This window comes from Mustela putorius, unplaced genomic scaffold (assembly GCF_011764305.1).
Source record: "Mustela putorius furo isolate JIRA1106 unplaced genomic scaffold, ASM1176430v1.1 tig00003845_pilon_pilon_pilon, whole genome shotgun sequence".
NCBI lineage: Eukaryota > Metazoa > Chordata > Mammalia > Carnivora > Mustelidae > Mustela > Mustela putorius.
In genome coordinates this window covers 88,912,296-88,938,488 of record NW_025421998.1, presented here as the reverse complement: position 1 = coordinate 88,938,488, position 26,193 = coordinate 88,912,296, and the positions used below count along the sequence as shown (strand labels likewise).

Here is a 26,193-nt window from a genome sequence, read left to right as displayed (position 1 = left end):
TGTCACAACTTTTTCCTATTTTATTACTATGTCTCTTGGTGTGGAGCTCCTTGGGTTGATTTTGTTGGGGTCTTTCTGAGCCTGCTGGACCTGGATTTTTGTTTTCTTTCTCAGATTTGGGAAGTTTTCAGATATTTCTTCAAATATATTTTCTGCTCCCATTTCTCACTCTTCTCCTTATGGATTCATATAATGCAAATATTATTAGACCTGATGGTGTCACTGAGTTTTCTTAGTCTGATTTCAATTTTTATTATGTTTTTCTCTCATTCAGCTTGATTGCTTTCCATTACTGTTCTCCAGGATGCTGATCCATTCTTCTGTCTCATCTAGTCTACTATTTTTTCCAACTGACATATTTTTAATTTCAGTTATTGAGTTCTTCATCTCTGATTGGCTTTCTATCTATTTGTTTAGGGTATCACTGGGGTCCTCCACTCTTTTCACAAGTCCATTGAGTATCTTTGTGACCATTACTTTAAATTTTCTATCAAGCATTTATTCATCTCCATTTTGTTTAGTTCTCTTGCTGTGATTCTGTCCTTTTCTTTCATTTGGAACATAATTCTCAGTGTCTGTTTCTAGGTGTTAGGAAAGTCAGCTATATCTCCTGTTTTCCAAAGTAGTGGCCTGTGAAGAAGAGGTTTTGTGGTACCCTATAATGCAATGTCCCCTGCTCACCAGAACCTGGTGCTTAAAGGGCATCTCATCTTTTGTATTTTGTGCACCTTACTATTATGGTTGAGTCACTTTGGCCTCCAGTGCAGTCATCAGCATTGGCTCTCTTTGCCTAGTGTGGGTAGCATTTTGATCCTGTGTTGTCAGTGTGCTAATCAAGGACTGCTTTGGGCTTGAGTTGGAGTCAAACTAAGCATTTGCCAGAGATACTGTAGCACCAACCTGCTGGGCACTTTCCCTGTGTTGTCTGAGAAGCTTTGGTTGGTGGGTGTGACCTGCTGTCAGACTACATGTCTGCCCCAGCCTACTGCGAGGGCTGCAGGTGGACTGGTGTGTGTGGGAGTCACTTTGGAATGGTGCTGGTCTCTCATAGCTGCATGCACCCTTCCAGGCCTGTGGAACTGCCTTAAGTGGGTTCCTGCCAGTGGTAAATTGGAGGGGCAGTTCACGTGGAGTTAGGAGGTTTGTGCAGGTCTGCTGGGGGAGACAACGTGGAGCTGAGGACTGCTTGGAGGGGTGCGTCTGAAAGAGAATGTGGGGGTGGGGCACACTGTTAGCAAGTTAGGTCACGAGTGTTGGCACTGTATGGTGTCCCACAGGTGTCCATGTATCTAGGCTGGTAGGTGGGGTAGGGAAATGGCACCTGCTAGTTCTTTTATTTCTGGAGAAGTCTCCCAAAGATCCCTGCCCCTCTAGAACACACTCTGAGATGAGTAAACAAATCTCCCTCCTATATATCCCATGTGTTTTTCAAACTGCTGTGTTCATGCTGTATCTCAGTGGGGCTGTATGTTGTGCTGTTTCTTTAAGGGGGGGGAGGGGATGAAGTTTCCTGTTGCCGTCCTGGCTCTCCCAAGAGTTGAGCCCACTGATTTTTAAATTTCCAGGTATTAAGCTCTTCCGATTCTAAGAACTCTCAAAATTATGCCCCTCTTGTTTTCTTGCAGGTTCTCCAGGCCTGGGGTTCTTGCTGTGCGGGTCTGGTACTCTTCCCTTTCCATCTTTGTGGCATTCCTCCCTGTAGCTAATAGTCCCACCAGTCCATTTAGCTCCCGGCCTCATCTCTGCCCTTCCTACCCTCCTCTTGTGGGGTAGAACAAGAATGTGTCCTCTTCTCTACACTTAGCTATCATGAGTCTGTTCTGCAGTCTGTGGGTCACTTTCTGGGTTATTTTACCTAGCTCTGTCTTTGGGATGACGTGGTCATAGGATCCTCGTACTCCACCATCTTCCCTGGGAATCTACATTGTTTAATTTTCTCATATGTTAAATCAGTCTCACATTTCTGAGGTAAATTCTGTTTGGTCATTGTGTATAATCCTTTTTTTTTTTTAAGATTTTATTTATTTATTTGACAGAGAGAAATCACAAGTAGTCGGAGAGGCAGGCAGAGAGAGAGAGAGGGAAGCAGGCTCCCTGCTGAGCAGAGAGCCCAATGCGGGACTCGATCCCAGGACCCTGAGATCATGACCTAGGCTGAAGGCAGAGGCTTAACCCACTGAGCCACCCAGGTGTCCCTTGTCCTAATTCTTAATAGATTCATATCTTGGCAAAATATATATATATATATATATATATATATATTCATTTGGACCCTGGAATTCTAACAGTTGTCTTTCTTGAGATAATTTCTCTGGTACTCCCCTTTCCCCAAACAACTCCTATATAATCCCATAACACAGCACGTAGCATTGATCACATTATATTTCTGTTGCCTCTTGTCACTCTCCTTACTGAGAATAGACTGTATTTCTACTTTATCCTAGTATCTGGCACAATACTTGACAGTATAACATGAGACTTCTGGGAAGCAGATGACCATCAGATTTTTAAAAGAACATGAAGAAACATGACAAGGAGATTACATAACAAGGACTGATAAGAGAGTGGCTGAGACACAGAAGAACAGTGTCAGGAAGGTTAAAAGACTAAGTTAAGACATGAATAGATATTGACAAGGTGTAAATTTTACTTATATATCAAAGAATGTTTAAATCTGTTCTGCTGGGATTATTTTAACAATCATCATCCTGATGGATGACAAAGCAGAATCCCTCAGCTAAGTTGCTTCTATCTTTCTATCAAATAGTGTTTTATTCTCTCTAGAAAGGGGAGAATAAATATTGGTAAGAGATGACAGAAGTCAAAAGGCTCTGAATGAGTTACTTCTAGTCCCAGACATATTATATCTCAAATAAGGAAAGAATTCACATATAAGACCACAAAACCACGGACCCCCGCCCCCCCAATTTTTTTTTTAAGAATTCAAGGAAGTCACTCTCTGCTCTCTGCTAAATGCCCAACTTTGTCATTTAAGACTGCATCATAATTTAAGGATCAATTCTCTCAAGAAAACATTCCCCGAGATTTCCAGGCTGGATTTGATCCAGTTTTCTGAACAAGCAGAACCGTTTGTGTACATCAGTATCACTCAATCTTTCTAACTCTTCTTAAAATGAACTCTATATGAGCCTTACTAGAATTTGATGCCTTACTAAAATTTAATATGTTTCAGGCAGAGAAGACAACAGGAGAAAAAGCACAGTGGTAAGATGGATCTATTCTGAGGCTACAAGAAGATCATCTTTGCTGAGGTCTAAAAGTGAAAGGCCGAGGAAGGCAAGAGGTAGACCTGGAGAGGTAGCCAGGAGCCAAGTCACTGGAAGTCTAGTACGTCATGTTTTAGAACTTGGTTTCTATGCCGTAGCAAGTGGTTGTCAGAAAATCTTTTTCTTTTGAACAGAACAGTGTCGAAAGAAAGCTATGCAGGATGAAGAAGGGTTTGAGGGGCTAGGTCCTAACCGTCTGGCCTTTCACCATCTCTCAAGATAGCTCCTAAAGTGGCAAGTCACTAAGTATGGCCTGCAAATTGCCAGCATCAGAATTATCAAGTATCTTATAAAAACGTGATTCAGGGGCTAACAACAAAGACCAGCTCAGACTCAGAAGCTGGGGTTTCCATAAACTTCCCAGGTAACTCTTGAGTGCATTAAAACTTTAAAACCAAACATTGTATAAGACAACAGGCCCTTGACCTTCAAAAATGCCAGGGCTGTGCATGACAAAGAAAGGCTAAGTGGCTATTCCATATTGAAAGAGAATAAAGGGATGTGGCATTTAAATGTGATTTTGGGGGTGCTAATGGAAGTCCTGGGACTGTGGGGTGCCTGGGTGGCTCAGTCATTAAACATCTGGCTTCTGCTCAGGTCAAGCCCCACATTGGGCTCCCTGCTCAGTGGGGAGCCTGCTTCTCCCTCTCCCTCTGCCCTTGCTTGTGTTCTCTGTCTCCCTGTATCTGTCAAATAAATAAATAAAATCTTGGGAAAAAAAAAAAAAGAACTCTGCCAACTTCAACCACGGCTAGGAAACTAGGAGTTACTGCCTATATTCCCAGTTTACTCACCCAAATCTTGATTAGGAAATGATCTTCTGAAATAATCAAATATACAATCATCTGATACATTTGCCTTTATATCTAGAAAAGATGACAAAAGATCATTAGTAGCATGAAAATAATTTGAATCTTTTACACTTCATATTTTTTCTTTTTTTAAACAAAAAGGCTAGAACAGGTAAATAGTTTAGCTATTTATAGTTTTTCTATAAATAATAAACTAATGCAAACGGTTCTCCCATATGAATTTTTGTTGCATTTTTGCTCTTTATTGTTAAAGTCTAAAAAATGTTCATACCCTTTGGGTCAGCAATTCCTTTCTAGGAGTCTATCATAAATAAGAATGTACACAAGTAGAGTTATAAGGTCTTCATTATCATAACAGAAAAGAAGCAAAAGAAAAGTTTAACAAGGGAGGTAGGTAAATTTAAGGTTCACTAATACAATGGAATACTTTGCCGCCATTTAATAACATAGAAGTTTATAATATACTGTAATTTTAAATGAAAATGTAGGTTGCAAAACAACATGAACATTCTGTAGTTAATTAACGTGGAGTATATGTGCTCAGACATAGAAAAAGGTTAAAATGCGCTTTTCAGTTCTAATTTTTGATACTAAATTTTCAAAAGAAGACTATATATTTTTTTCCATATTTTTTTTATAAACATATATTTTTATCCCCAGGGGTACAGGTCTGTGAATCACCAGGTTTATACACTTCACAGCACTCACCATAGCACATACCCTCCCCAATGTCCATAACCCCACCCCCCTTCTTTCAACCCCCCTCCCCCAACAACCCTCAGTTTGTTTTGTGAGATTAAGAGTCACTTATGGTTTGTCTCCCTCCCAATTCCATCTTGTTTCATTTAATCTTCTCCTACCCCCTTAACCCCCCATGTTGCATCTCCATTTCCTATATCAGGGAGATCATATGATAGTTGTCTTTCTCCGATTGACTTATTTCACTAAGCATGATAGTTCCATCCATGTTGTTGCAAATGGCAAGATTTCATTTCTTTTGATGGCTGCATAGCATTCCATTGTGTATATATACCACATCTTCTTTATCCATTCATCTGTTGATGGACATCTAGGTTCTTTCCATAGTTTGGCTACTGTAGACATTGCTGCTGTAAACATTCGGGTGCACGTGCCCCTTCGGATCACTACGTTTGTATCTTTAGGGTAAATACCCAGTAGTGCAATTGCTGAGTCATAGGGTAGTTCTATTTTCAACATTTTGAGGAACCTCCATGCTGTTTTCCAGAGTGGTTGCACCAGCTTGCATTCCCACCAAGAGTGTAGGAGGGTTCCCCTTTCAACAGAAGACTATATTAAAGTTATATATTACAAGTGATTTTCTTGTATGATCACTATGAGAAAGAGTAGTTAAATTTCAAGTCAATAAGCCATATTAGTTATAATAGAATTTCCCCCTTTCCTTGGTGTGGTTATTATTCCCATTTCTATTTCTAGTTAGTCTGCCAGATCGTAAACTAAATGGATATATATATGTACATATATTTTTAATTAGGTTCTCTCAGATCCTTTTTTGGAAATAAGTGTGGTATAAATGAATAGTAATGCAGATAGAGTCAAATTCATATCCAACTTAGCAGATTCCAGTAGAAGTAAATGAATAGTCCATAATTTTCTCTCCTGAGCTCATCCCCTATTAAGTTAAGAAATGAGGGTTTTTTTTAAACCTAAAATTCCTATATTCTGAAAAACCTCTCAAATCAGAGACATCCGTCAAGTTCATGGCCACTCACTCCAACCCTCTGGTGTAGTTGACCACTCCTTTCTCTGTGCTCTCTAGGAGCCCAGTGTGGAATACTGGCATTGTACCTGTAACACTGCAGTCCATTTGTTTACTTGTTTTTCTCCCCCTTTTAAAAATGAGCTGCTGAGAGTAAGAAATGGTGTAGCTTACTTCATATCCCTAGCACCAAGCACAATGACAACCTCAAAGAGGTGGCACAAAAAAGTGTTCGTTGAATGAATGAATTGTTTAGAAGCAAAACATTACCTTTCACTTCAGAATCTGATTCTCTGTGTCTTTGCACTAAATGTCCTTTATCACACGCCTAATGGAGCACAGCACCAAAAGGAAAACAATACTATGTTATAAATACGAAGATGCAGTATATTTCCTGTATCATCCTTGGTATAACAGTTTTCAACATTTCTCATTTTATCATAGGTTTAGAGTAGACAAAAATGCCTCTTAAATCAGAACCTCTTAATACCTTTCATAACACCACTTTTCTCCTACAGCAATGAGAAGAAAATACTGATATTTTGGCACTACTAAAGGGAGTTAAAAATCTTTTTTACTTCATATAGAATTTATTTACAATGAGAAAGAGACAAAAAATGTATGATTATAATCTCAGTGAAATGAGAATAAATATGTGGGTAAGAATATGAAATGAGTAAAAATATATAAAATTGTGTGAAAGTATATAATTGATTACAAAACTATCCTTGTTTAAAAAAGATAAAAAATACTTTTTCATAGCTTGTCAAAGTCCAGAGTAGTAAGAGCATACACATGACATTGTTTTCTACCTTGAAAAGGTTGTAATGACCCAGCTAGACTAAATGAGACATAAAACACCGTAGAATTATGACAACAAATCCTGAATAGTCTATAAATCATGTGACCAAACTTTGTTCAAAAATTTTTTTTCAAACTTGTTTCTGCATCTATGCTATGTGGATATTATGAAACATTTTCCAAAAGGGCAACGGAAAGGAAAAAAATATTGAAAACATCAACATTTTTTTGCCAACACGCTATGCATATCAACTCATGTTGAAAAGTGGACTATGAAAGAGAGTTAAAAACTAAACTTCCTTTCTTTGTAGATAAAATTGGCAGCAAAAGATTTGACAGGATCGTTATGAAAATGAAAGTATAGAAATCAAAACTAGATTATTAAAGGCACAGAGAAAGGAAATATTCTAGAAAAAAATACAAAGTTAAAAACAGCAATATTATATAATCACAAGAATTTGGAGAGATAAGAGGTAAAATTAGGCTGGAAAAATTCACTTATGATAAGACTTGATTTGATGAACTCTGTCATTTTTAGCCCCCTTTCCTTGATTGAAATGATGATGTAAGCAATAAACTACCACATTCATTTTACAGAAAATCACCAGGCCAGTGTCCTTAGGACCATGATCTCCTAATTCTAACCATGATAATCCATAACTGTTCTGCAGAAAGTCTTCCAAATCAATTATTGAGAATGGCCTGGTAGGAAATAGAGTTAACTAGGATACTTTAAAATAACTTAAAAATAGGGGCTCCTGGGTGGCCATTTGTTATGTTTCTGCCTTTGGCTGAGGTCATGATCCCAGGGTCATGGGATTGAGTCCCACATTGTGCTCCACATTGAGCCCCATAGAGAAGTAAATATATATGCGTCTCACAAAATCTACATAGAAAACAATAAGAAACAATCCCACAAACAAAATCTAACTTTGGTTATTGAGTTCTGCAAATGAGTTAACACACTGATATTGATTAGAGAGTTTGTTTACTGAAATTTTTTTATAATCTTGGCCCTCTCCCAAGCATACTCATGTTGCTTAGACTGCAAAATTTACAAACAAAAATAAGGTATCCTGGTAAAAATATGCACTATTACTCTTAACAGTGTGTGAGACTAGAATTAAGAATTTATGAGGACTACTGCACGCAAACACGTGCGTGCACACTGTGGAGTGCTTCAGCGTCAGGCTCACGGCATCGATATGGTATGTCTGCAGGATGTTAACACTGGAGGAGAAGTAAAGGCTGCAGCAGAGGTCCTGTACATACATTTCTTTGCAACTTCCTGTGACTATGTAATTCTTTCAAAATAAAAAGTTCTTAAAAAACACTATTTGTGGGGCACCTGGGTGGCTCAGTGGGTTAAAGCCTCTGCCTTTGGCTCAGGTCATGATCCCAGGATCCTGGGATCAAGCCCCACATTGGGCTCTTTGCTCTGCGGGGAGCCTGTTTTGTTTCCTCCTCCTCTCTCTCTCTCTGCCTACTTGCGATCTCTGTCAAATAAATAAAATCTTTAAAAAAAAAAAGGCTATGTGTTTTTGTCTGGTTCTCCCCAAAGGCAAAATTTCTGACCTGAGTGTGTCTGGAGCTGGGGGTGGGGACAATGGCACTCTTCTCTCAGTGACACCCACTTTAGTTGCTGAGCTGCAGGTAGAAAGAGGGCAGTAGTCTCAGCTCTTCTGTATTGGCCTCTTCTGGGGTGGAATCACCATTTTATAAGCCAAGGCAAGGGCAGTTGGGGCCAAAATATGTAATGTGGCACTCCCAGCAGAATCTCTGTTTCATGAATGGGGCCTGGGTAGAAGGGAGCCCCACCCACCCCGCCTCGTTGGCTGCAGGCACCTGGAACTTCACCTCAACAACAGGGAGCTGGAGGCAGGATATGAAATACTGATGCCCTGCCCTCCTTGGGAAGATAGCCCTCGGACTGGCATCTGTGGAGAGAGGGGGCCCTGTGTTCTTGGCTGCACTGGCGGGTAGGGAAGATCTTGATTCAAATACCACAGGCTCTTGATGTTTTCTTTTTATCAAGTTTTAGTAGATTTTCACAAATAGGTGTTTTTTCATTTGCTGTTTGCCTTAGGGCACCTTCCAGAAACTTTAAATGGTTGTGTGTGTGTGTGTGAGTATCACCAATTTTTTTTTTTTTTTTTTAAAGAGAGAGATCACAAGTAGGCAGAGAGGCAGGCAGAGAGAGAGAGGAGGAAGCAGGCTCCCCGCTGAGCAGAGAGCCCAATGTGGGACTTGATCCCAGGATCCTGGGATCATGACCTGAGCCAAAGGCAGAGGCTTTAACCCACTGAGCCACCCAGGCACCCAGTATCACCAATTTTTGCTGGATGAATGGATCTGCAGAGCTCCTTATGCTGTCATGAAGGAAATCGATATTGCAACATCATTTATTCCTACACCTTTGTACTGCCATTTAATTTTTCTTCATTTCAATTAGCTTTCTTAGTTTTAATTTCTATCCTAGATGTATCTTTGTAAGATGCCTCAAATACTTCTCAGAGTAAACTAAGTGATTTAAATATAGTACCTTAAGAAAACCCACCTCTTATCAAAATTCTTTTGTGTTTTTATAAAGAGCAAATAATATGAGCGAAGTTTTAATCACTGACTTTTCCCGTGGAGGGGAGAATTAGGGTACAGGAAGTATAACAAGAAATGACTTGCCGTTCTCCTGCAACCATTTTTTCAAAAACTGTTAATAACCAGATCAGTGCGTACCTCTTGCTCTTCTCTGGTGTTCTGATGACTTGCTATGGAAGAATTTCTTTCCTTCTTTGTTTTCAGGTGTTTTTTCTTGTTTTTTATCTAAATATAAGAGTCATATTTAAAATTAATATTTAACACATCAAAGACCATATATATGCAAATATAAAACTATCTTGAGACTTCCAGTTCTATTCCTCTAAGTACAGCTAAAAACCCTGGGTATTATAGAAAAACTAAACATAAGAGGCTCTAAAAAGTGGAACAAAGGCGGCAGACTGGTTAGGGACCTCAGGAGCAGAGGAGTAGCAGGATGGTGAGTAGATCCTCTGTTTTGTTTTTGCTTCAGACATCCCAGCTTTAGAGCTGGAGAAACCAGCAACCCAGAAATGCCACTAAGTGAAGAAATAATGTCTGAAAATTTCCTAAATTTGATGAAAGACATGAATGTAAATATCCAAGCTCAATGAACTCCAAGATGAACTCAGAAACCTATGAGGAGATACATTATAATCAAACTTTCAAAGATAAAGAGAATCTTGAAAGTAGCAAGGGAAAAGCAAATTATTACATACAAGAATCCACAAAAAGATTATTAGATTTCTCAGGGCACCAGGGTGGCTCAGTTGGTTAAGCCTCAGACACTTGGTTTCAGCTCAAGTCATGATCTTAGGGTGATGAGGTTGAGCTCTGTGTCAGGCTCCGTGCTCAGCACAGAGTCTGCTTGAAGATTCTTTCCCTCTGCCCCTCCTCTTGCATGCTCTGTCTTTCTAAGATAAATAAGTCTTTTTTAAAAAAAAGTTTATTAGATTTCTCATCAGAAACTTTGGAGGCCAAAAGATAGTGTACCAACATATTCAAAATGCTTAAAAAATGGCATAATTGTCCTTCAAAAGCTATGAAAAAATTAAGATATTCCCAGATGAACTCTCTCAGCTTTTCTTTGTGACCACTAGACACATCCTGCAAGAAAAGTTCAAGGGTATCCTGCAAGGTGAAATGAAAACACACTGGATCTCAAGGTAACAACACGAGGAATTATAAAAGCTAGTTTATTTTTGTAACAATGCTTTTAAAGAGCACTTTCCCCCCATATAATTTAAGAGATTAATACATTTAAAGAAAAAAGTTATTAATGCAGTTTCATCCTGTTGTGATCAGAGAAGATGCACTATAAGACAGCTATCTTTTAAAATCTATTAAGACTTCTTAAGTTATATACCAACAAATTAGATAACCTAGATGAAAGAACAAATTCCTAGAAACACAAAACCTAGCAAGACTATATTACAAAGAGATAGAAAATATGAACAGATGAATAACTATAAGGAGATTGCATCAGTAATCAAAAATCCCCCAGCAAGAACAAACCCTAGACCTGATGCCTTCATGGGAGGATTCTAGCAAACATTTAAAGAGGAACTAGTACCAGTCCTCCTCAAACTTTTCTAAGAAACTGAAGAGGAGGGAACTCTACTAATTCAGACTATGAGGCCAGTATTATTCTACTACTAAAGCCAGACAGACACTTCAAGAAAAATCAAAGACCAGCATCTCATGAAAATTAATACAAAAAATCCTCAACAAAAGACTAGCAAATTAAATTCAGCAGCATATTAGAAGGATTGTACACAGTGACCAAATAGGAATTATTCCTGAATGTAAGGATGGCTCAACATACCAAGTCGATCAAAGTAAAACACCATATGATTATCTCAATTGATGCAGAAAAGGCAATTGACAAAATTCAACACCCTTTCATCATTACAAAAAAAATCCCAATAAACAAGGCATCCTAGGAAGCTACCTCAACACAATAAAAGCCATGTACGAAAAACCTACAGCTAACATTGTGTTCAATGGTGAAGACTTAAAGAATTTCCTAAAAGGATGTTTGTTTTTATCACTTCTATTCAGCACAATACTGGAAGTTCTAGCCAGAGCAATTAAGCATGAAAACTGAAGAAAAGGCACTGCAATGGGAAAATAAGAAAATGATCTCTGTAGATGACATGATCTTATATTTTAAAAACCCTAAAGAATCCATAAAAAACCTGTTTGAACTAATAAATCAGCAATGGAGGAGAATACAAAGTCAACACAGAAAAATCAATTGCATTTTTATACACAAAGAATAATTTGAAAAGAAAATTACAAAAAATTCCATGTACAATATCATCAAAAAGAATAAAATACTTAGGAATTAATCAAGGAGGTGAAAGAACTATATAATGAAAATTAAAATACACTGCTGAAAGAAATTAAAGAAGATAAAATTGATTAAATTGTATCTCTTGTTCATGAAGCAGAAGCCTTAATATTATTAAAATATCAGTACTACCCAAAGCAGGCTACGGATTTAATCCAATCCTTAACAAAATCCCAATGACTTTTTTCTTTTTTTTTGCAGAAATAGAAAAATCCATCCTAATATTCATATGGATCCTCAAGGGACTCCAAATAGGAACAAAACTGGAAGGCTTGTACTCTCTGATTTCAAAACTTACCACAATCCTACAGTAATCAAAACTGTGTGGTATTGGCATAAAGACAGACATATAGATCAGAGAGAAAGAATAAAGAGTCCATAAATAAATCATTGCAGAAATGATCAGATGGTTTTTGAGAAGGGCTCCAGGACCACTCAATGGGGGGAAAGACAATCTTTTCAACAGATGGTGCTCAGAAAACTGGATATCCACTTGCAAAAGAATGAAATTGGACCCTTAACCAAATACCAAACAAAAAATTAACTCAAAATAGATTAAGAGCATAAATGTAAGACCTAAAAGGATAAAAGTCTTAGAAAAAAAAAAAGGACGAAACTTAACAACACTGAATTTGGCCATGATTTATTGGACGTGACACTGAAGGTCAACAGCCAATAAGGGACTGAGGTCGTTAGCCCAACAGCCTCCGAAGAACTGAATTTTGTCAACAATTATGTAAGTGTTGATTAAAAGTGTATCCTTCCTCAGGCCTTCAGATGAGACCATAGCTTGAAATACAACAACACCTTCACTACCCTCTTTTGAGAGACCTTAGACAGAAGCATCCAGCGAAGCCACTCCCGAAGCCCTGCCTCACAGAAACTGTGATGATAAGTGTCTGCAAAGTTTTAAGCTGCTGCTTGCGGTAATTTGTTACTCAGGAATAGAGAACTAATACATGTGTCTTAATTCCATTCAGCTGCTATAACAAAATACCACAGAGTGGTTGGCTTCAAATAAAGGAAATTTATTTCTCATAGTTCTCCAGGGGAAGGGTTGAGACCATTGTGGCAATATGGTCAGGTGAGTGCATTCTTTTGGGCCACAGACCTCCTATTGTATCCTTATGTGGTAGAAGGGGTTAGGGATCTCTCTGGAGCCTCTTTCATGAGGCACTAAATCACCCAGAGAGCTCTGCCCTCATGGCCTAATCACCTCCCAAAAGGCCCACCTTCTAGCAGCATCATACTGGGCATTATAATTTCAACATATGAATAGAAATATTCACGTATAGCATTCTGTCCCTGGGCTCACCAAATTCAAGTCCTTCTCTCCTGAAAAATACATTCATTCCATCCTATCCCATTCCACTCCAAGTTATGTGTTTCCAAAATACAGTAGAGGGATAGCACAGGACAGACATTCCCAAAGGGGGAGTCAGAAAAGAAAGAGAGCGTGATGGATCCCAAATAAACTCAAAATCTGGCAAGGCAAACTCAACAAGATCTTAGGGCTCAACACTCATCCTCTCTGGCTCAATGCTCTGTCACCTGGACCCACTGGGATGGTGACATCGTCCTGCAGCTCGGCAGGGCGCTGCTCTGTGCGGCTCTCTGCCAGGGCACTGCCCATGATGCGGCCCGTGGCTCCAGGCAGCCTGCCTCCATGGCCTCTATTAAAGGCCATTCATCCTCTAGCTTGTTGAAATCTAGGTGGTGGTGGCCTGAATGATCTCTTAGTTACCTTTGAGGCCTTTTTTTCCCTCTTGTCTTGCAGAACATTGCGCTTTTGCAAATAGACCTATGGTACCGTATTGTAAACCCTGCCTTCATTCTGTCCTCTCTCTCACTGCTTTAGTTCAAACTGGCAGTTTTCCTGATGGGGTGGCTGATTAGTTTAGTTCTGTGGTTCACACACTCACACTAACCTGCTTAACAATTATTTGATCTTCACACCCTCACTCTTCTCTTCTGAACACACGTTCCTATTTTTTGTAATATTGCAGGCTGAGAACTTCTTAAATCTTCACTCTCTGGTTCCTCTTGGCTTAACAATTCCTTCTTATCTCTCCTTGTATTTCACTATAAGCAGTCAGAAGGAATCAAGCTGCTCTTCAACACTTTACAAAGAAATCTTTTCAGCTAAATATCCAATTTTATCACTCACAAGTTCTATCTTCCAAACAATAGAACACAAACACAATTCAGCCAGATTTTTTACCATTTTATAGTCAGGATTAAAATTTTCTCCATCAGGCAATAACATGTTTGTTTCTGAGACTTCATGAAAATTACCTTTAATAATCACATTTTTACCAAGGTTCTGTACATGATCATCTGTGTATTCTTTAAGAAGACGGAAACTTGTTCCCCTTCTTTCCTTCCTGAGCCCTTACCAGAGTCACCTTTGGAAGTTCTTTCATGGCAATATCAGCATTTTGTAACATGCACTTCAAAACTCTACCAGCCTCTACCCATTATCCAGTTCCAAAGCCAGCACCACATTTTTAGATATTTGTTAGAGCAGCATCCCACACTCGGTCCTAAGAGAGTAGTGTCTTAGTTTGTCTTAGTCACCTCCTAATACCACCACACTGAGGGTCAGGGTTTCAACCTGTGTATGTGGCAGGGGCATAAACTTTCAGTATGTGCCACCCCTTGAACTCCCTCCTCCTTCTCTTCTAATTTCCTTCTTAGGCACTTACCATGACCTGATACAGCAAATATTTTACTTATTTCTCATCATTTATTTCCACCAACTAGAATAAAAGCAATGAAAGAAGATTTTTGTCTCATTTTTTTTTTCCACTGCTCTATGCCCAACACACAGCTGAAGCTCAATATATAGTTGTTAAATAAAAGAATAAATGAACACTGAATTTGTAGTCAGGTGATGTATGTTATGTTATGCTACTTATGTTAACTCTCATTTACAGGTGATGTGGCTTTTGAGAAGGTCCTTCTCTGGATCTTTAGAGTAAGGGTTTACAAATCCTAAGGATAGAAAATTCTATGATTTAGAGATAATGTCATCTAATCAGGAAGTAACAGTTACTGCTATACAATAATTATGCAACTGCAAGCGTATTTTTGTCTGATTGTTACTCACAATAAGAGTACCTATTCAATATATCCATACCACAGGCAGAGATTCTTAATCATACCTGAGAAGTCAACTTGAGAAGATAAGTCTGAGACTCATTGGATTCTGAACTGTCAGAGCCTCGGCTACTGCAAAAAAGAATAATAACTTTGATATAATAATTATTATGTTATTTTCATTATTATTCATATTTATTCAAATTTACAATGACCAATTTATTAATTTGATCTATATTATGAGTATTAAAAAATAATAAACAATATTTTGGTGGCATTTTAAAATTTTAGCTGTTGTTTTTACAATATTATTGGAATGGTAGAAATGTTCTAATTTTAAGAAGAATGTTTACAAAGGTAAACATTACAAATAAATTTGTAAATATTACAAAGTGTAGATGTCATAGTTCTAGGCATCTCAGAGTATTAGAAGAAAAACGACTGAAATTGGAACACATCAAATAGAAACAAAACCATGAGTTCAAAATGATACTTTCCTGCCACAAACAAACTTATTAGTCACCTCTGGAGGTGCAGGGGCACTAATCAAAGCCTGAAAATTTATAAATAAAGGAAAGGAATCAAACATTTGTTCTGTTTTTCCTATAGGAAACTATACAAAATTAGCACCTTCATTCTTCCAACATTTCCTTTGCATTAAATTTTGCATTTATTATTTGCTGATTTAGAGTATGTATGTGACATCTCTATAAATGCGTCAATTCTCTGTGGGTAATGTCAGCATTAAAAACAATTTGAGTATGTCTTTCATGTACAGGACATAATAGGTGCTCAATTAATATTATTCAAGTCAATAACTGAAGTCTTAATGAAGTTGGAGCAAAGTAAAATGTGTGGAAAAAATTTCCCTCCACTTATAGTTGGGATTTTCAGTTGAGACTGAGAATTTTATATCCTCCTGTTACTATAAAGAGCACAGAAACACAGCACAAATTGTGTTCTATCCGCCATCTTGGCTTACCTAGAGTCTAGATCCAGTGTCATTTCTTTCAGAGAAGTATCTGAATCCTCAAGGATTTTTTCCAAGTTTATATGTTTTTCCATTTCTTCTAATTCTTTCAGGCACTGATAATACTAGGGGAAAATGATTAATTATAAATTAACTCTATTTCCTAATTAAATGAATTGAATATTTATAGACACTTGGAACAATAGCTATGGGGACATCAAGTACCAGAAACCTCAAACACTGTTAGGATATTAAAACAAAACAAAACAAAAAACTGCCCTAGACCCTTAGGTTATGTTATCTCCTAAACTTGAGTTTGATGCATTACCAAATGGACTTTGCTTACCTTGGTTCGGTCTGGATCACAATAGTCCAAGAGAGAATCACAAAAATGATATCCCATTGACTCCAAGTCTTTTGTGTTGAAATGAGTGCCCCGTTTATTACCTAAAACATTAATAAGTTTATCCACCATTGAGGATGAGTTAATCATTTGTCCTTACCAGGTGGGCTTAAATTGTAAAACAGAAAGTATAAATAAACAAAACATCTGATATGATTCTATATCCTGTCCTTTGGATTTTCTTCTCTGGGGAAGATCATTTAACACCTTACTGCTTTCCTCTTCTCTCCACATCTGGATGAAAGCTGACTTAACACTTACTTAACACTGACTTAATAGTCTATGTTGTAAGGCAGAAGAAAATTGAGTAAGAAATTATGGAATACTTGGTTACCAGTTATAAACACACTCATAATCACTTAGGAAAAAACTTGGGTAAATATTTTAATGTTTTCATCATCATAGATAGTGTTATATCAATTTCAAGGTGCTTTAAAAGACAGAAAATATATGTGTGGATTTCTAGCGCTTTCCTTTGAGTCAATAAATTTTCTAAAAATGTAACAATTTTCTTAATATGGAGTATTCTAAGGGTCAACTAGATGTGACTCAAAGATCTCTTAGGGGCGCCTGGATGGCTCAGTGGGTTAAGCCTCTGCCTTCGGCTCAGGTCATGATCCCAGGGTCCTGGGATGGAGCCCCAATTCGGGGCTCTCTGCTCAGAAGGGAGCCTGTTTCCCTCTCCCCCTCTGCCTACCTCTCTGATTACTTGTGACCTCTGTCAAATAAATACATAAAATCTTAAAAAAAAAAAAAAAAGATTTCTTAAATGAGGGGTGCCTGGGTGGCCCAGTGGGCTAAGCCTCTGCCTTGGGCTCAGGTCATGGTCTCAGGGTCCTGGGATTGAGCCCCACATTGGGCTCTCTGCTCAGCAGGGAGCCTGCTTCCCCCTCTCTCTCTGCCTGCCTCTCTGCCTACTTGTGATCTCTCTGTCAAATAAATAAATAAAATCTTTAAAAAAAAATTTCTTAAATGGGACTAGAGAGCATGCTTTTATTTTTAGTTAAAGGAACCAAGTACTTCCATTAAAATATATATTTACTCTCTCAAAGAACCTCCAACACACCCAGTCCACTTTGACTTGTAAATAGCAAATCCACCAAAAACATTTCTATCCTAGTATTTTAAGCATGAGCATTGCTTTTTGTTGAAATCGTGAGTCATCTGTAAGGACTTCTTTTTTTTTTTTTTTTTTTTTTTAACATTTTATTTATTTATTTGACAGAGAGAAATCACAAGTAGATGGAGAGGCAGGCAGAGAGAGAGGGAAGCAGGCTCTCTGCTGAGCAGAGAGCCCGATGCGGGACTTGATCCCAGGACTCTGAGATCATGACCTGAGCTGAAGGCAGCGGCTTAACCACTGAGCCACCCAGGCGCCCTGTAAGGACTTCTTAAAAGCAAAAGCAATTAAATATTAGATCATTAAATAACCAACTGGGTATTCTAGCTACAGTCTAACACTTTGGTTCCTAAGCAAAGGGAAATGGTGAGATGGAGATACACAGAGTGGTATAGTTTGTTCATCCTATATATAGAAGCACTTGGAAACCAGCATGCATGTAAGTGGTAAGAAAGTGCCCACTATCACATTATCCACTTTATTAGTATCACATTAAAAAAGGTTTCTTTAGGGGCACCTGGATGGCTCAGTTGTTAAGAGTCTGCCTTTGGCTCAGATCATGTTCCCAGGGTCCTGGGAATGAGCCCCGCATAGGGCTCCCTGGTCGGCAGGGAGCCTGCTTCTCCTTCCCCTACTCACCCTGCTTGTGTTCCCTCTCTTGCTGTGTCTCTGTCAAATACATAAATAAAATCTTGGAAAAAAAAAAAACCTTCCTTGGCTTAAAGCTCTGGGAGCCGTGAATGAGAACACTTGGTCTTACCCAGGGTAGATCCACAAAAAGTAGCCTCCATGGTAAAGCTGTTCCTGATTCCCATTTTCCACATTACTACCCTTCCTGTGCCCTCTTTGCTCTTCTGAACATTAAATTTGCAAGCTGAGAATGAAAACTAAAAAGAAGCAAATAAAAATGAGAAAATGTGTTTTCCTGCGTACAATGTCTTTCTCAGGAAGTAGGGTTGAAAATGAGAAAGTAGTGCATATGCAGTAATTCTCTCTAAAGCTTCAGGGGCTTTTAGTCCCAAACCGGAGGAAATAACTCATTTTAAGGATGACATATTTACATTTCTCAGAAGTACAGATTTGAAAACACTGGCAATAAATTTTATTTTTTATATGCAACATATGCATTCAAAACCCACTGATTAATTCTTGATACTGTTGGGATAAGCTCTTATACTTTAAAAAACTTATAGGAAAGGGCTTAAATATGTTTAGGAATAAAGATTAATGTAGATGCTTTGAATAAGACAAGGATGCTTTATTTTCACAAGCTCAATCACTGGAAAGCTGTCCTGAAAGATTGTGATAATGTTAGTCTCAAAATTTTTGCAATTTTTAAAATTTACAATGAAATTAAATTGTGTTGCGTTCTAGGACTTTGACACATGTATAGATTTGTGGAGCCACTATCGCAAATCAGGATATAGGACAATTCTATCACCTCTAAAAAAACTCCCTTATTTCTTTGCAGTCACAAGTATTCATTTTGAAGCTACGGTAAATGGTACCGTTTTCAGTTTTGGTTTCCAACTGTTCAGTGTGAGTATATAGAAATGTAGTTCATTTCTGAGGGGGGGCCTTGTCAGGTAGGACATTGCTAAACTCACTTGTTAGTTCTAGGAGGGTTTTTGGTGCATTACTTTGGGTTTTCTATGAAGGCAGCCATGTCCCCTTTATTCCGAAGTGTCTGCCTTTTCTTTCTTTCTCTTGCTTTCAGCACTTAGAACCTCCAGCACAAGGCTGAATAGGAAGGGGTAAGGGTGGCTATCCTGGCCTTGTACCTGACTTTGGGAGGAAAACAGTCTTTTATCATTAGGTATAGTGGTAGGATAAGGCACATTTTTTTCTTCACATTTCAAATTATTGGTCACTAAACATTCCACAGAGTTGCTTTTTTATGGTCATTTCTATAAGCCAGTCAAAAGAACTCAATAAAAAAAGCAATTTACTGAGTAAGGTGATCTATTCTGCAGTCTCAGGTGGGCAACATGTAATAAAGAAAAAGTTAAAAATCTTAAATGGTCTTACTTTATCCGGACAATTTTTGCTCAGCATAAGTGGAAAGATCCGTTGCTGTAAGTATAATGACTTACACCTGTCACTACCATCACAGCCATACATGAAGATGTTCTCTTTTCTACTATGGCCATGAAGGTCACAATATAAAATAACCTCTCGTTTCTCCATCAATCTACCGAGAGAAAAAAAAGAATAAGTTACAAGGAGTTACTAAATTTTACCTCTGCATTTTTCTATGGGTTTACAAGTCTACTATCCAAATAAATAGAATTTCTTATATCCTTTCTTTCTCTTATCCTGACCGTATATTCTTAACAATTTTAAGACATCTATAATAATTTCCCATTAGCTATATATAAAATATGAATGCTTACCTTCCATTACAAGCACAAAATTTGCCTTACTTCCAAGACTCTCCAGTAGGATCCCTCTGCTTTATTATTCTGGTTTTTCATTGTACAAAGGAAACAGCTCACTCCTAGTTTGCCCAATAGATTTCACAGAGACTCTTTCTGGGTCCAATACCTTCTTTCTTCATTTCCACGAGTGCAAATACTGCCCCTCAGCCCTCAAGGCTGACTTCATGTCTCACTTCCTGACTAGTGAAGGCCACAGGTTTTTCTTTTTTTGAAGTCCTATAGCACATAATATTGGTACCATTTGCTTGAGACTCGCCTTGGAAGGTCTTCATATTTTTGATACTTAATCTTGTTAAGGGTAAGAAATGCTTCAAATCACCTAGAACAGTGCTATGCACACAAGTATCCAAATATTTGTTAAAAATTGAGAACCTGACAACCTGGTGCTCAACCAATTATTATACGACCCTTGATTAAAGTGAGAAAAATGGTACCAAAATTTCAATTTTTTTCTGGTAAATTCCTAATAAATAAGGAAATTATTACACATTTCTTAGGAGCACAATTCTTAGCTTTTATAACTTAGGCATATGATCAATATTCAAAAAAATAAGCCCCCAGAGATGCTTGGGTGGCTCAGTCAGTTAAGTGTCTGCCTTTGGCTCAGGTCATGATCCCAGTGTCCTGGGACTGAGTCCCATATCCAGCTTCTTGCTCAGTGGGGAGCCTTCTCCTTCTCCCTCTGCCTGCCAGCCTCTCTCTTTGACAAATAAATAAATAAAATCTTAAAAAAATAAAATAAGTCCCCAAACTGATTGGTGAAAATAACTAGGGATGCCTGGGTGGCTCAGTCGGTTAAGCTGCTGCCTTCAGCTCAGGTCATGAACCCGGGGTCCTGGGATCGAGCCCTGCATTGGGCTCCTTGCTCAGTGGGGAACCTACTTCTCTCTCTGCCTCTGCCTGCCACTCTGCCTACTTGTGTTCTCTCTCTCTCTTTCTGATAAACTAAAAAAAAAAGAAAATACCTAATGGAGAGGCTTTAAAAAGGTAAAAAAAAGTGGTGGTATTAAGGTAGTAGGATGATGGGTTTTGCCTTTTTTCATATTTCTAAACTTTATGCATTATATTACTTAACCAATATTACATACACTATTTGTTATATCTGGAAGGATAAATAAAAAAAATGTTAGCAATGGTATTTGTAGTAATATGAAATGTATTACTTCCCATAACAAAAACATTAAAACCTAAAACCAAAATATTCAAAGCATAGCTTCTATTCAGAAAAATACTCCTTTAAACTATAGTGAAATCTCAGGCACCCTTACCTAACTATGATTAATTGCATTAAGGTAATTTTCTTTCTTGGAAGTCTTTCTGAAACTAACTGAATGGATTCCTACCAAAGTGAGGTCTGTTACATGTATTAATTGTCTGCTCTTTTCTTATTTGGTGCCCAATAAATTCTAATTGTTAACATAAGACTGACATAAAATCACTAAAATACCATTTTAAGTTTTTAGAAGTGGATTATAAAGCAAGATTATCACGTTAGGGCCTTAAATATGAAATATGCTGAACGGTTTTTAGCCCGCATTTCCCCAGTTTCAATGATCTTTCAGTTTCTTAGTAATATAGTAATATAGTAATCAGAAAATGTAAATCAGAAAAAACTTCTCAGTAATTCCCAAAGATATCTCATTACTTCCAAAGGGTCTAATTTTACATGAATTTTAACTGCCTGAGAAATGGCTTGGGTCTTTTTCCTTACCCACAGGTTAAGATAGTCTAAGTATCTTATACTAAGCATCCTATACTAAAATCCACTCTTTCTATATTCTCATATTCTTTTTTTAATTCTCATATTCTTTAAATATACTAAATCTTAGCTGTTTCCTTCCAACACATGTGACTTTTTATTCTACTTACCTATGATTTTTTTTTAAAGATTTATTTGACAGAGAGAGATCATAAGTAGGCAGAGAGGCAAGCAGAGAGAGAGGAGGAAGCAGGTCCCCTGCCGAGCAGAGAGCCTGATGTGGGGCTCAATCCCAGGACCCTGAGATCATGACCTGAGCTGAAGGCAGAGGCTTCAACCCACTGAGCTACCCAGGCACCCCTACCTAACTATGATTAATTGCATTAAGGGAGTTTTCTTTCTTGGAAGTCTTTCTGAAACTAACTGAATGGATTCCTACCTTAACCTTCTTACAAGGCAATCTGAGAATGGAGACATTTAAAATATTTTCCATAGAGACAAGCCAAAGGGCCTTGGCCTATAATCCATCTTGTGTTGGACCAGGGATACTTAAAGTCAAAGAGCACTAAGTAGATATAGATATATCTAATCAGTTTCCTTTCATTCATATATACATATATATATATATATATATTTTTTTTTTCTTTCCATTCCACTTCCTTTCCATTATATATAATGGAAAGGAATATATATATATATAAATAAATTTTTGGAATAATTTTAGATTACAGAAAATTTCAAAAAATAGTAAGAGTGTTTTCATATATCTCTCACCCCATTTTCCCTAATGTTAGCAAATTCAATAACCATGGTACAGTGTTCAAAAACAAAGAAACCAACATCGGTACATCACTAGTAACTAAACTCCCAATCTTACTTGGATTTCGCTAGTTTGCCACTAATACCTTTTCTGTCCCAGAATCCAATCTAGGATACCACATTGCACTTAACTGTCTTTTTGTTGTTTGCCATCCTCGGTTACATAAGGAAGTCAAGGGTGTTTTTTTTTTTGTTTTTTGTTTTTATCACTTAACATTTCTCAGATAATTGCAGGGAATCCTGGAGTCCATGTTTGTGATGGGTATGGGAACAAGAGTTTTCAGTCCTTTCTGTGGGGATCTGCATTTCACTCCCTCCCTGTGTAAGCAGATAGAAGGATTAACGTGGAAGTGAAAGTTAAGGCTGAACTGAGACAGCTGGGGCCATGCTTCTAGGTGCTTCTGAAGCCTGTCAGCAACTCTGACGGACTGGAGGTATCCTTGAGGGCCTCAGACCTAAAACAGGGTTCTTGTACCTACACTGGGGGTTCTGGTATCCCTGGGATCAGGATATAAACACTCTGTATAATAGTACTCCAGAAGGGTTTACAAAGAGTTTTTACATCTATATCTGATTCATTAACAACTTTTTACTTAACACTAAATACATTTAGAGCTTTCAATGCCCCATATTTTATTCTGGGCACTTTATTAATGATTCTCTCATTTAATCCTCCTGCCTCTAAGTATTATTATTACCATTTTATAGAAGAGAAAACTGAGGTTTAGATTTGTTTTTAAATTGCTCAAGGTCACATATCTGGGAAGGCAAAAAATCGTTGTTAGTAAATGATATAGTAGGATTCCAATCTGATATTTTAACTCCACTCCACTCTCTTAGCCAAAAAGGCTATGGGGCTTTGGACTTGGAATGGGGTTCTGTGACTTTAATAAATATTTTTGCTCTAGCACATGCCTATTTCTGGCTGTTATCACCTGAAACTATTAAAGAATCCACCCACTCAACAAATATTTAAATACTATGCACATTTACTGTTCTGGGTTCTTTGGAAAATTTAAAGCTATTTAATTTTTTTTCTGGGGGAAATAAGACTATTATTTATTAAAGTTTTAATGACTATGTAACCTGATAGTCAAAAAGACTTATCTTTTTATTTTTAAAGTTTATTTATTTGACAGGTCACAGAGAAAGAGAAAGAGAGAGGGAGGAGAGAGGAGGAAGCAGGCTCCCCACTGAGCAGAGAGCCAGATGTGGGGCTCGAACCCAGGACCCTGGGATCATGACCTGAGCCAAAGGCAGAGGCTTAATCCACTGAGCCACCCAGACGCCCCAAGACTTATCTTAATAAAGAGTACACTTATCGGGGCGCCTGGGTGGCTCAGTGGCTTAAAGCCGCTGCCTTCGGCTCAGGTCATGATCCCAGGGTCCTGGAATCGAGCCCCACGTCGGGCTCTCTGCTCAGCAGGGAGCCTGCTTCCTCCTCTCTCTCTGCCTGCCTCTCTGCCTACTTGTGATCTCTGTCAAATAAATAAATAAATTAATTAAAAAAAAAAGAAGATCAGCATAAAAAAAAAGAGTACACTTATCATGATAAGTACTATGTAATGTACAGAATCATTGAATCACTATACTGTACACCTGAAACTAACATTGTATGTTAACCATACTGGAATTAAAATTAAAAACAATAAAAAAAGTCTCATCAAAGAGCAATGTATGGGGGCACCTGGGTGGCTCAGTGGGTTAAGACTCTGCCTTGGGCTCGGGTCATGATCCTGGGGTCCTGGGATCGAGTCCCACATCAGGCTCTCTGCTCAGTGGAGAGCCTACTTCCTCCTCTCTCTCTGCCTGCCTCTCTGCCTACTTGTGATCTCTCTCTGTCAGATGAATAAATAAAATCTTAAAAAAAAAAAAAAAAGAGCAATGTATGATCAACATAGTGCCGGGAAGCCCTGTGAGATAGAATTAATTTCCACATGTAAGAGATTCAAGCATCCCAAACTAAGTATCAGCGTCACCTTTAGCAAGAAACCAGATTTGGGATAATGAAAATTTCACTATAAGTTTCACAAAGCAATTAAAATGTTCCAGAAGTTTATTCATTATTTAAGAAAAGGCTAGTGAATCCAGTGGCATAAAGCCAGAGAGAAGAGTGGAGAGAACGGGAAAAAATTAAGTAGCTATAGTTAAACTATCAGTTAAGCAACCTTAAAAGCTAGAGTAAAAGGAATGGGATGGTAAGAGCGAAAATCTCACTACCAAGTTTACTAAATAAGCAGAGAGGTAATTCGAGGCTTATTTTACCTATGGATCATGTTCCGGGTATACCAAACAGAAGGAAAGGATTCCTTCAGGAGAGATGTATAGTTACGGTTTAAATCTCGTCCAGCCAAGGAACAACGATAATTTCCCACAATCACGCCATCTGGATTCAGCATGGGTACCACCTTGAAGATGAAAGTGTCCCGAAGCAACTGCGCATCGCTCGAGTTTCCTAAAATATAATCTAGGAAGCCTTTCATGATCCAAGAGCTGTTGGTTTCTCCTGGATGGACCCTTGCAGTCAGAATCACAGCCTTTCGTTTTCTTGAGTCCGTGTTCTTCAAGGGAGTGGTGATCGTTAATACATACACCATGTTCCTAGCCATTGTGTGGCACAAGACACGTATTTTACAAAACTTGGACCGTACGGAGTCGTGATTGATAGCAGAAAGGTATTCTTGCAGGTTGGTGTAAGTATATGGATAGCAGTGAGCAAAGTAGCAGGTGTCTTTGTTGTGTGGAAACTGAAATGTCCATGTGAGAGAGAAATAATGGCGCCCCTCTTGTCCCTGGTTGTTCCTGTAATACTTGATTTGGTCTCCTATTCTCTGCCAGCCAATATTATGAGTCTTGGCTTCTTTTTCAGAGTAAAACAGTGGGCGCATACCCCGATTGTAAAGACTAGCAGGCTTAGTGAAATTGATGATAGTGAATCTGTAGACTATTCCTGCTTGGGTATTAGTGACTTGGAAATAGTACCACTGGGTGTGTTTATTTGTGAAGAGGTCAGGGCGCAGGGTCAACTGGTACTCATATTCTGCCCTAATATAAGGAAGGAAAAGAAACACATAAAATATAAAAATGGCATTCAAGTTTAAATTAAATAAGGAAAATTATTTTACTTTTACCTGTTCACAGAAAGCCTTTTCCCCTGAAGCTGTTTATTTAGGCAGCATCCAATAGCAAGTAATTGTAAAAGATAAAAGTTTTGAAATTTTCTTTTTTATTGGATGTGACACTGCTTCTGTGTTAATTCTCCAAAGCCTTTTTTTTTTTTTTTGTAAATCAAGAGAGTACATTAAAATGGGCATTTGATAAAAAAGTCTATATTTCAACCCAATTATGTTTCCTATAAAAGAAGTGATTAAAGTGCTCCTGAAACTGAATTAAAGTCCAATGTCCCTTTTTAAACTTCAGATATATATTCCTGCTTTCTGTTAGATTCAGACTCTAGGGATCTGAGATACTATCACTGAGAAAGATTTAAAACATATAAGTTAATACAACCACATACATTAAAAAATTTGAAACTCTTCAAGGACTGTCTTTACAAACCATCTGCATTCCCCATACTTAGTCACTGAGGTTACTTAAAGGTAAAAATAATTTTACTGGTACATTTGTTTTCTACACATATACACACACGATCTTACTGGGGTCATTGTGACTTTTTCTTTACCAAGTAACCTTCTATTCCATCAGCACTATGTACTTCCTTTGTGTGTATGCTTGTGTTATCAACAGTGACCTATGATTAGGTGAAATGAATAATGCAAAACCATAGTTGTTGCATCTAGGTGATGGGTAAGTGAGGGCTAATGGAGAACAATATTATTCTCTGTACTTAAGTTTTGTTTTTTTTTTTAAGATTTTATTTATTTTTTGACAGACAGAGATCACAAGCAGGCAGAGAGGCAGAGAGAGATGAGGAAGCAGGCTCCCTGCCGAGCAGAGAGCCCAATGCGGGGCTAGATCCCAGAACCCCGGGATCATGACCAGAGCCGAAGGCAGAGGCTTTAACCCACTGAGCCACCCAGGCGCCCCTGTACTTAAGTTTTTTTAATAGTAAAAACCCAG

General features: G+C 38.0%; 1 protein-coding gene across 7 annotated transcripts in view; it reads right to left on the bottom strand.

Moving 5' to 3' along the window:
* AGBL3 (AGBL carboxypeptidase 3) overlaps positions 1–26,193 on the bottom strand; it is a 59,498-nt gene that overhangs the window by 16,974 nt on the left and 16,331 nt on the right. For 4 of the 7 annotated variants that reach the window (XM_013050250.2, XM_004741721.3, XM_004741718.3 and 1 more), the window contains exons 7-15: positions 24,379–25,158; positions 19,186–19,348; positions 17,918–18,044; positions 15,981–16,081; positions 15,647–15,759; positions 14,730–14,796; positions 9,372–9,458; positions 6,108–6,165; positions 4,082–4,153 (exon numbers count right to left, since the gene is read on the bottom strand). In XM_013050250.2, coding sequence (XP_012905704.1) covers positions 4,082–4,153; positions 6,108–6,165; positions 9,372–9,458; positions 14,730–14,796; positions 15,647–15,759; positions 15,981–16,081; positions 17,918–18,044; positions 19,186–19,348; positions 24,379–25,158 — 1,568 coding nt within the window. Of the gene's footprint in view, positions 1–900; positions 1,201–4,081; positions 4,154–6,107; positions 6,166–9,371; positions 9,459–14,726; positions 14,797–15,646; positions 15,760–15,980; positions 16,082–17,917; positions 18,045–19,185; positions 19,349–24,378; positions 25,159–26,193 lie in introns of those variants that run through there. The other 3 variants (XR_006601413.1, XR_006601414.1, XM_045063003.1) reach the window with 3 other exon arrangements.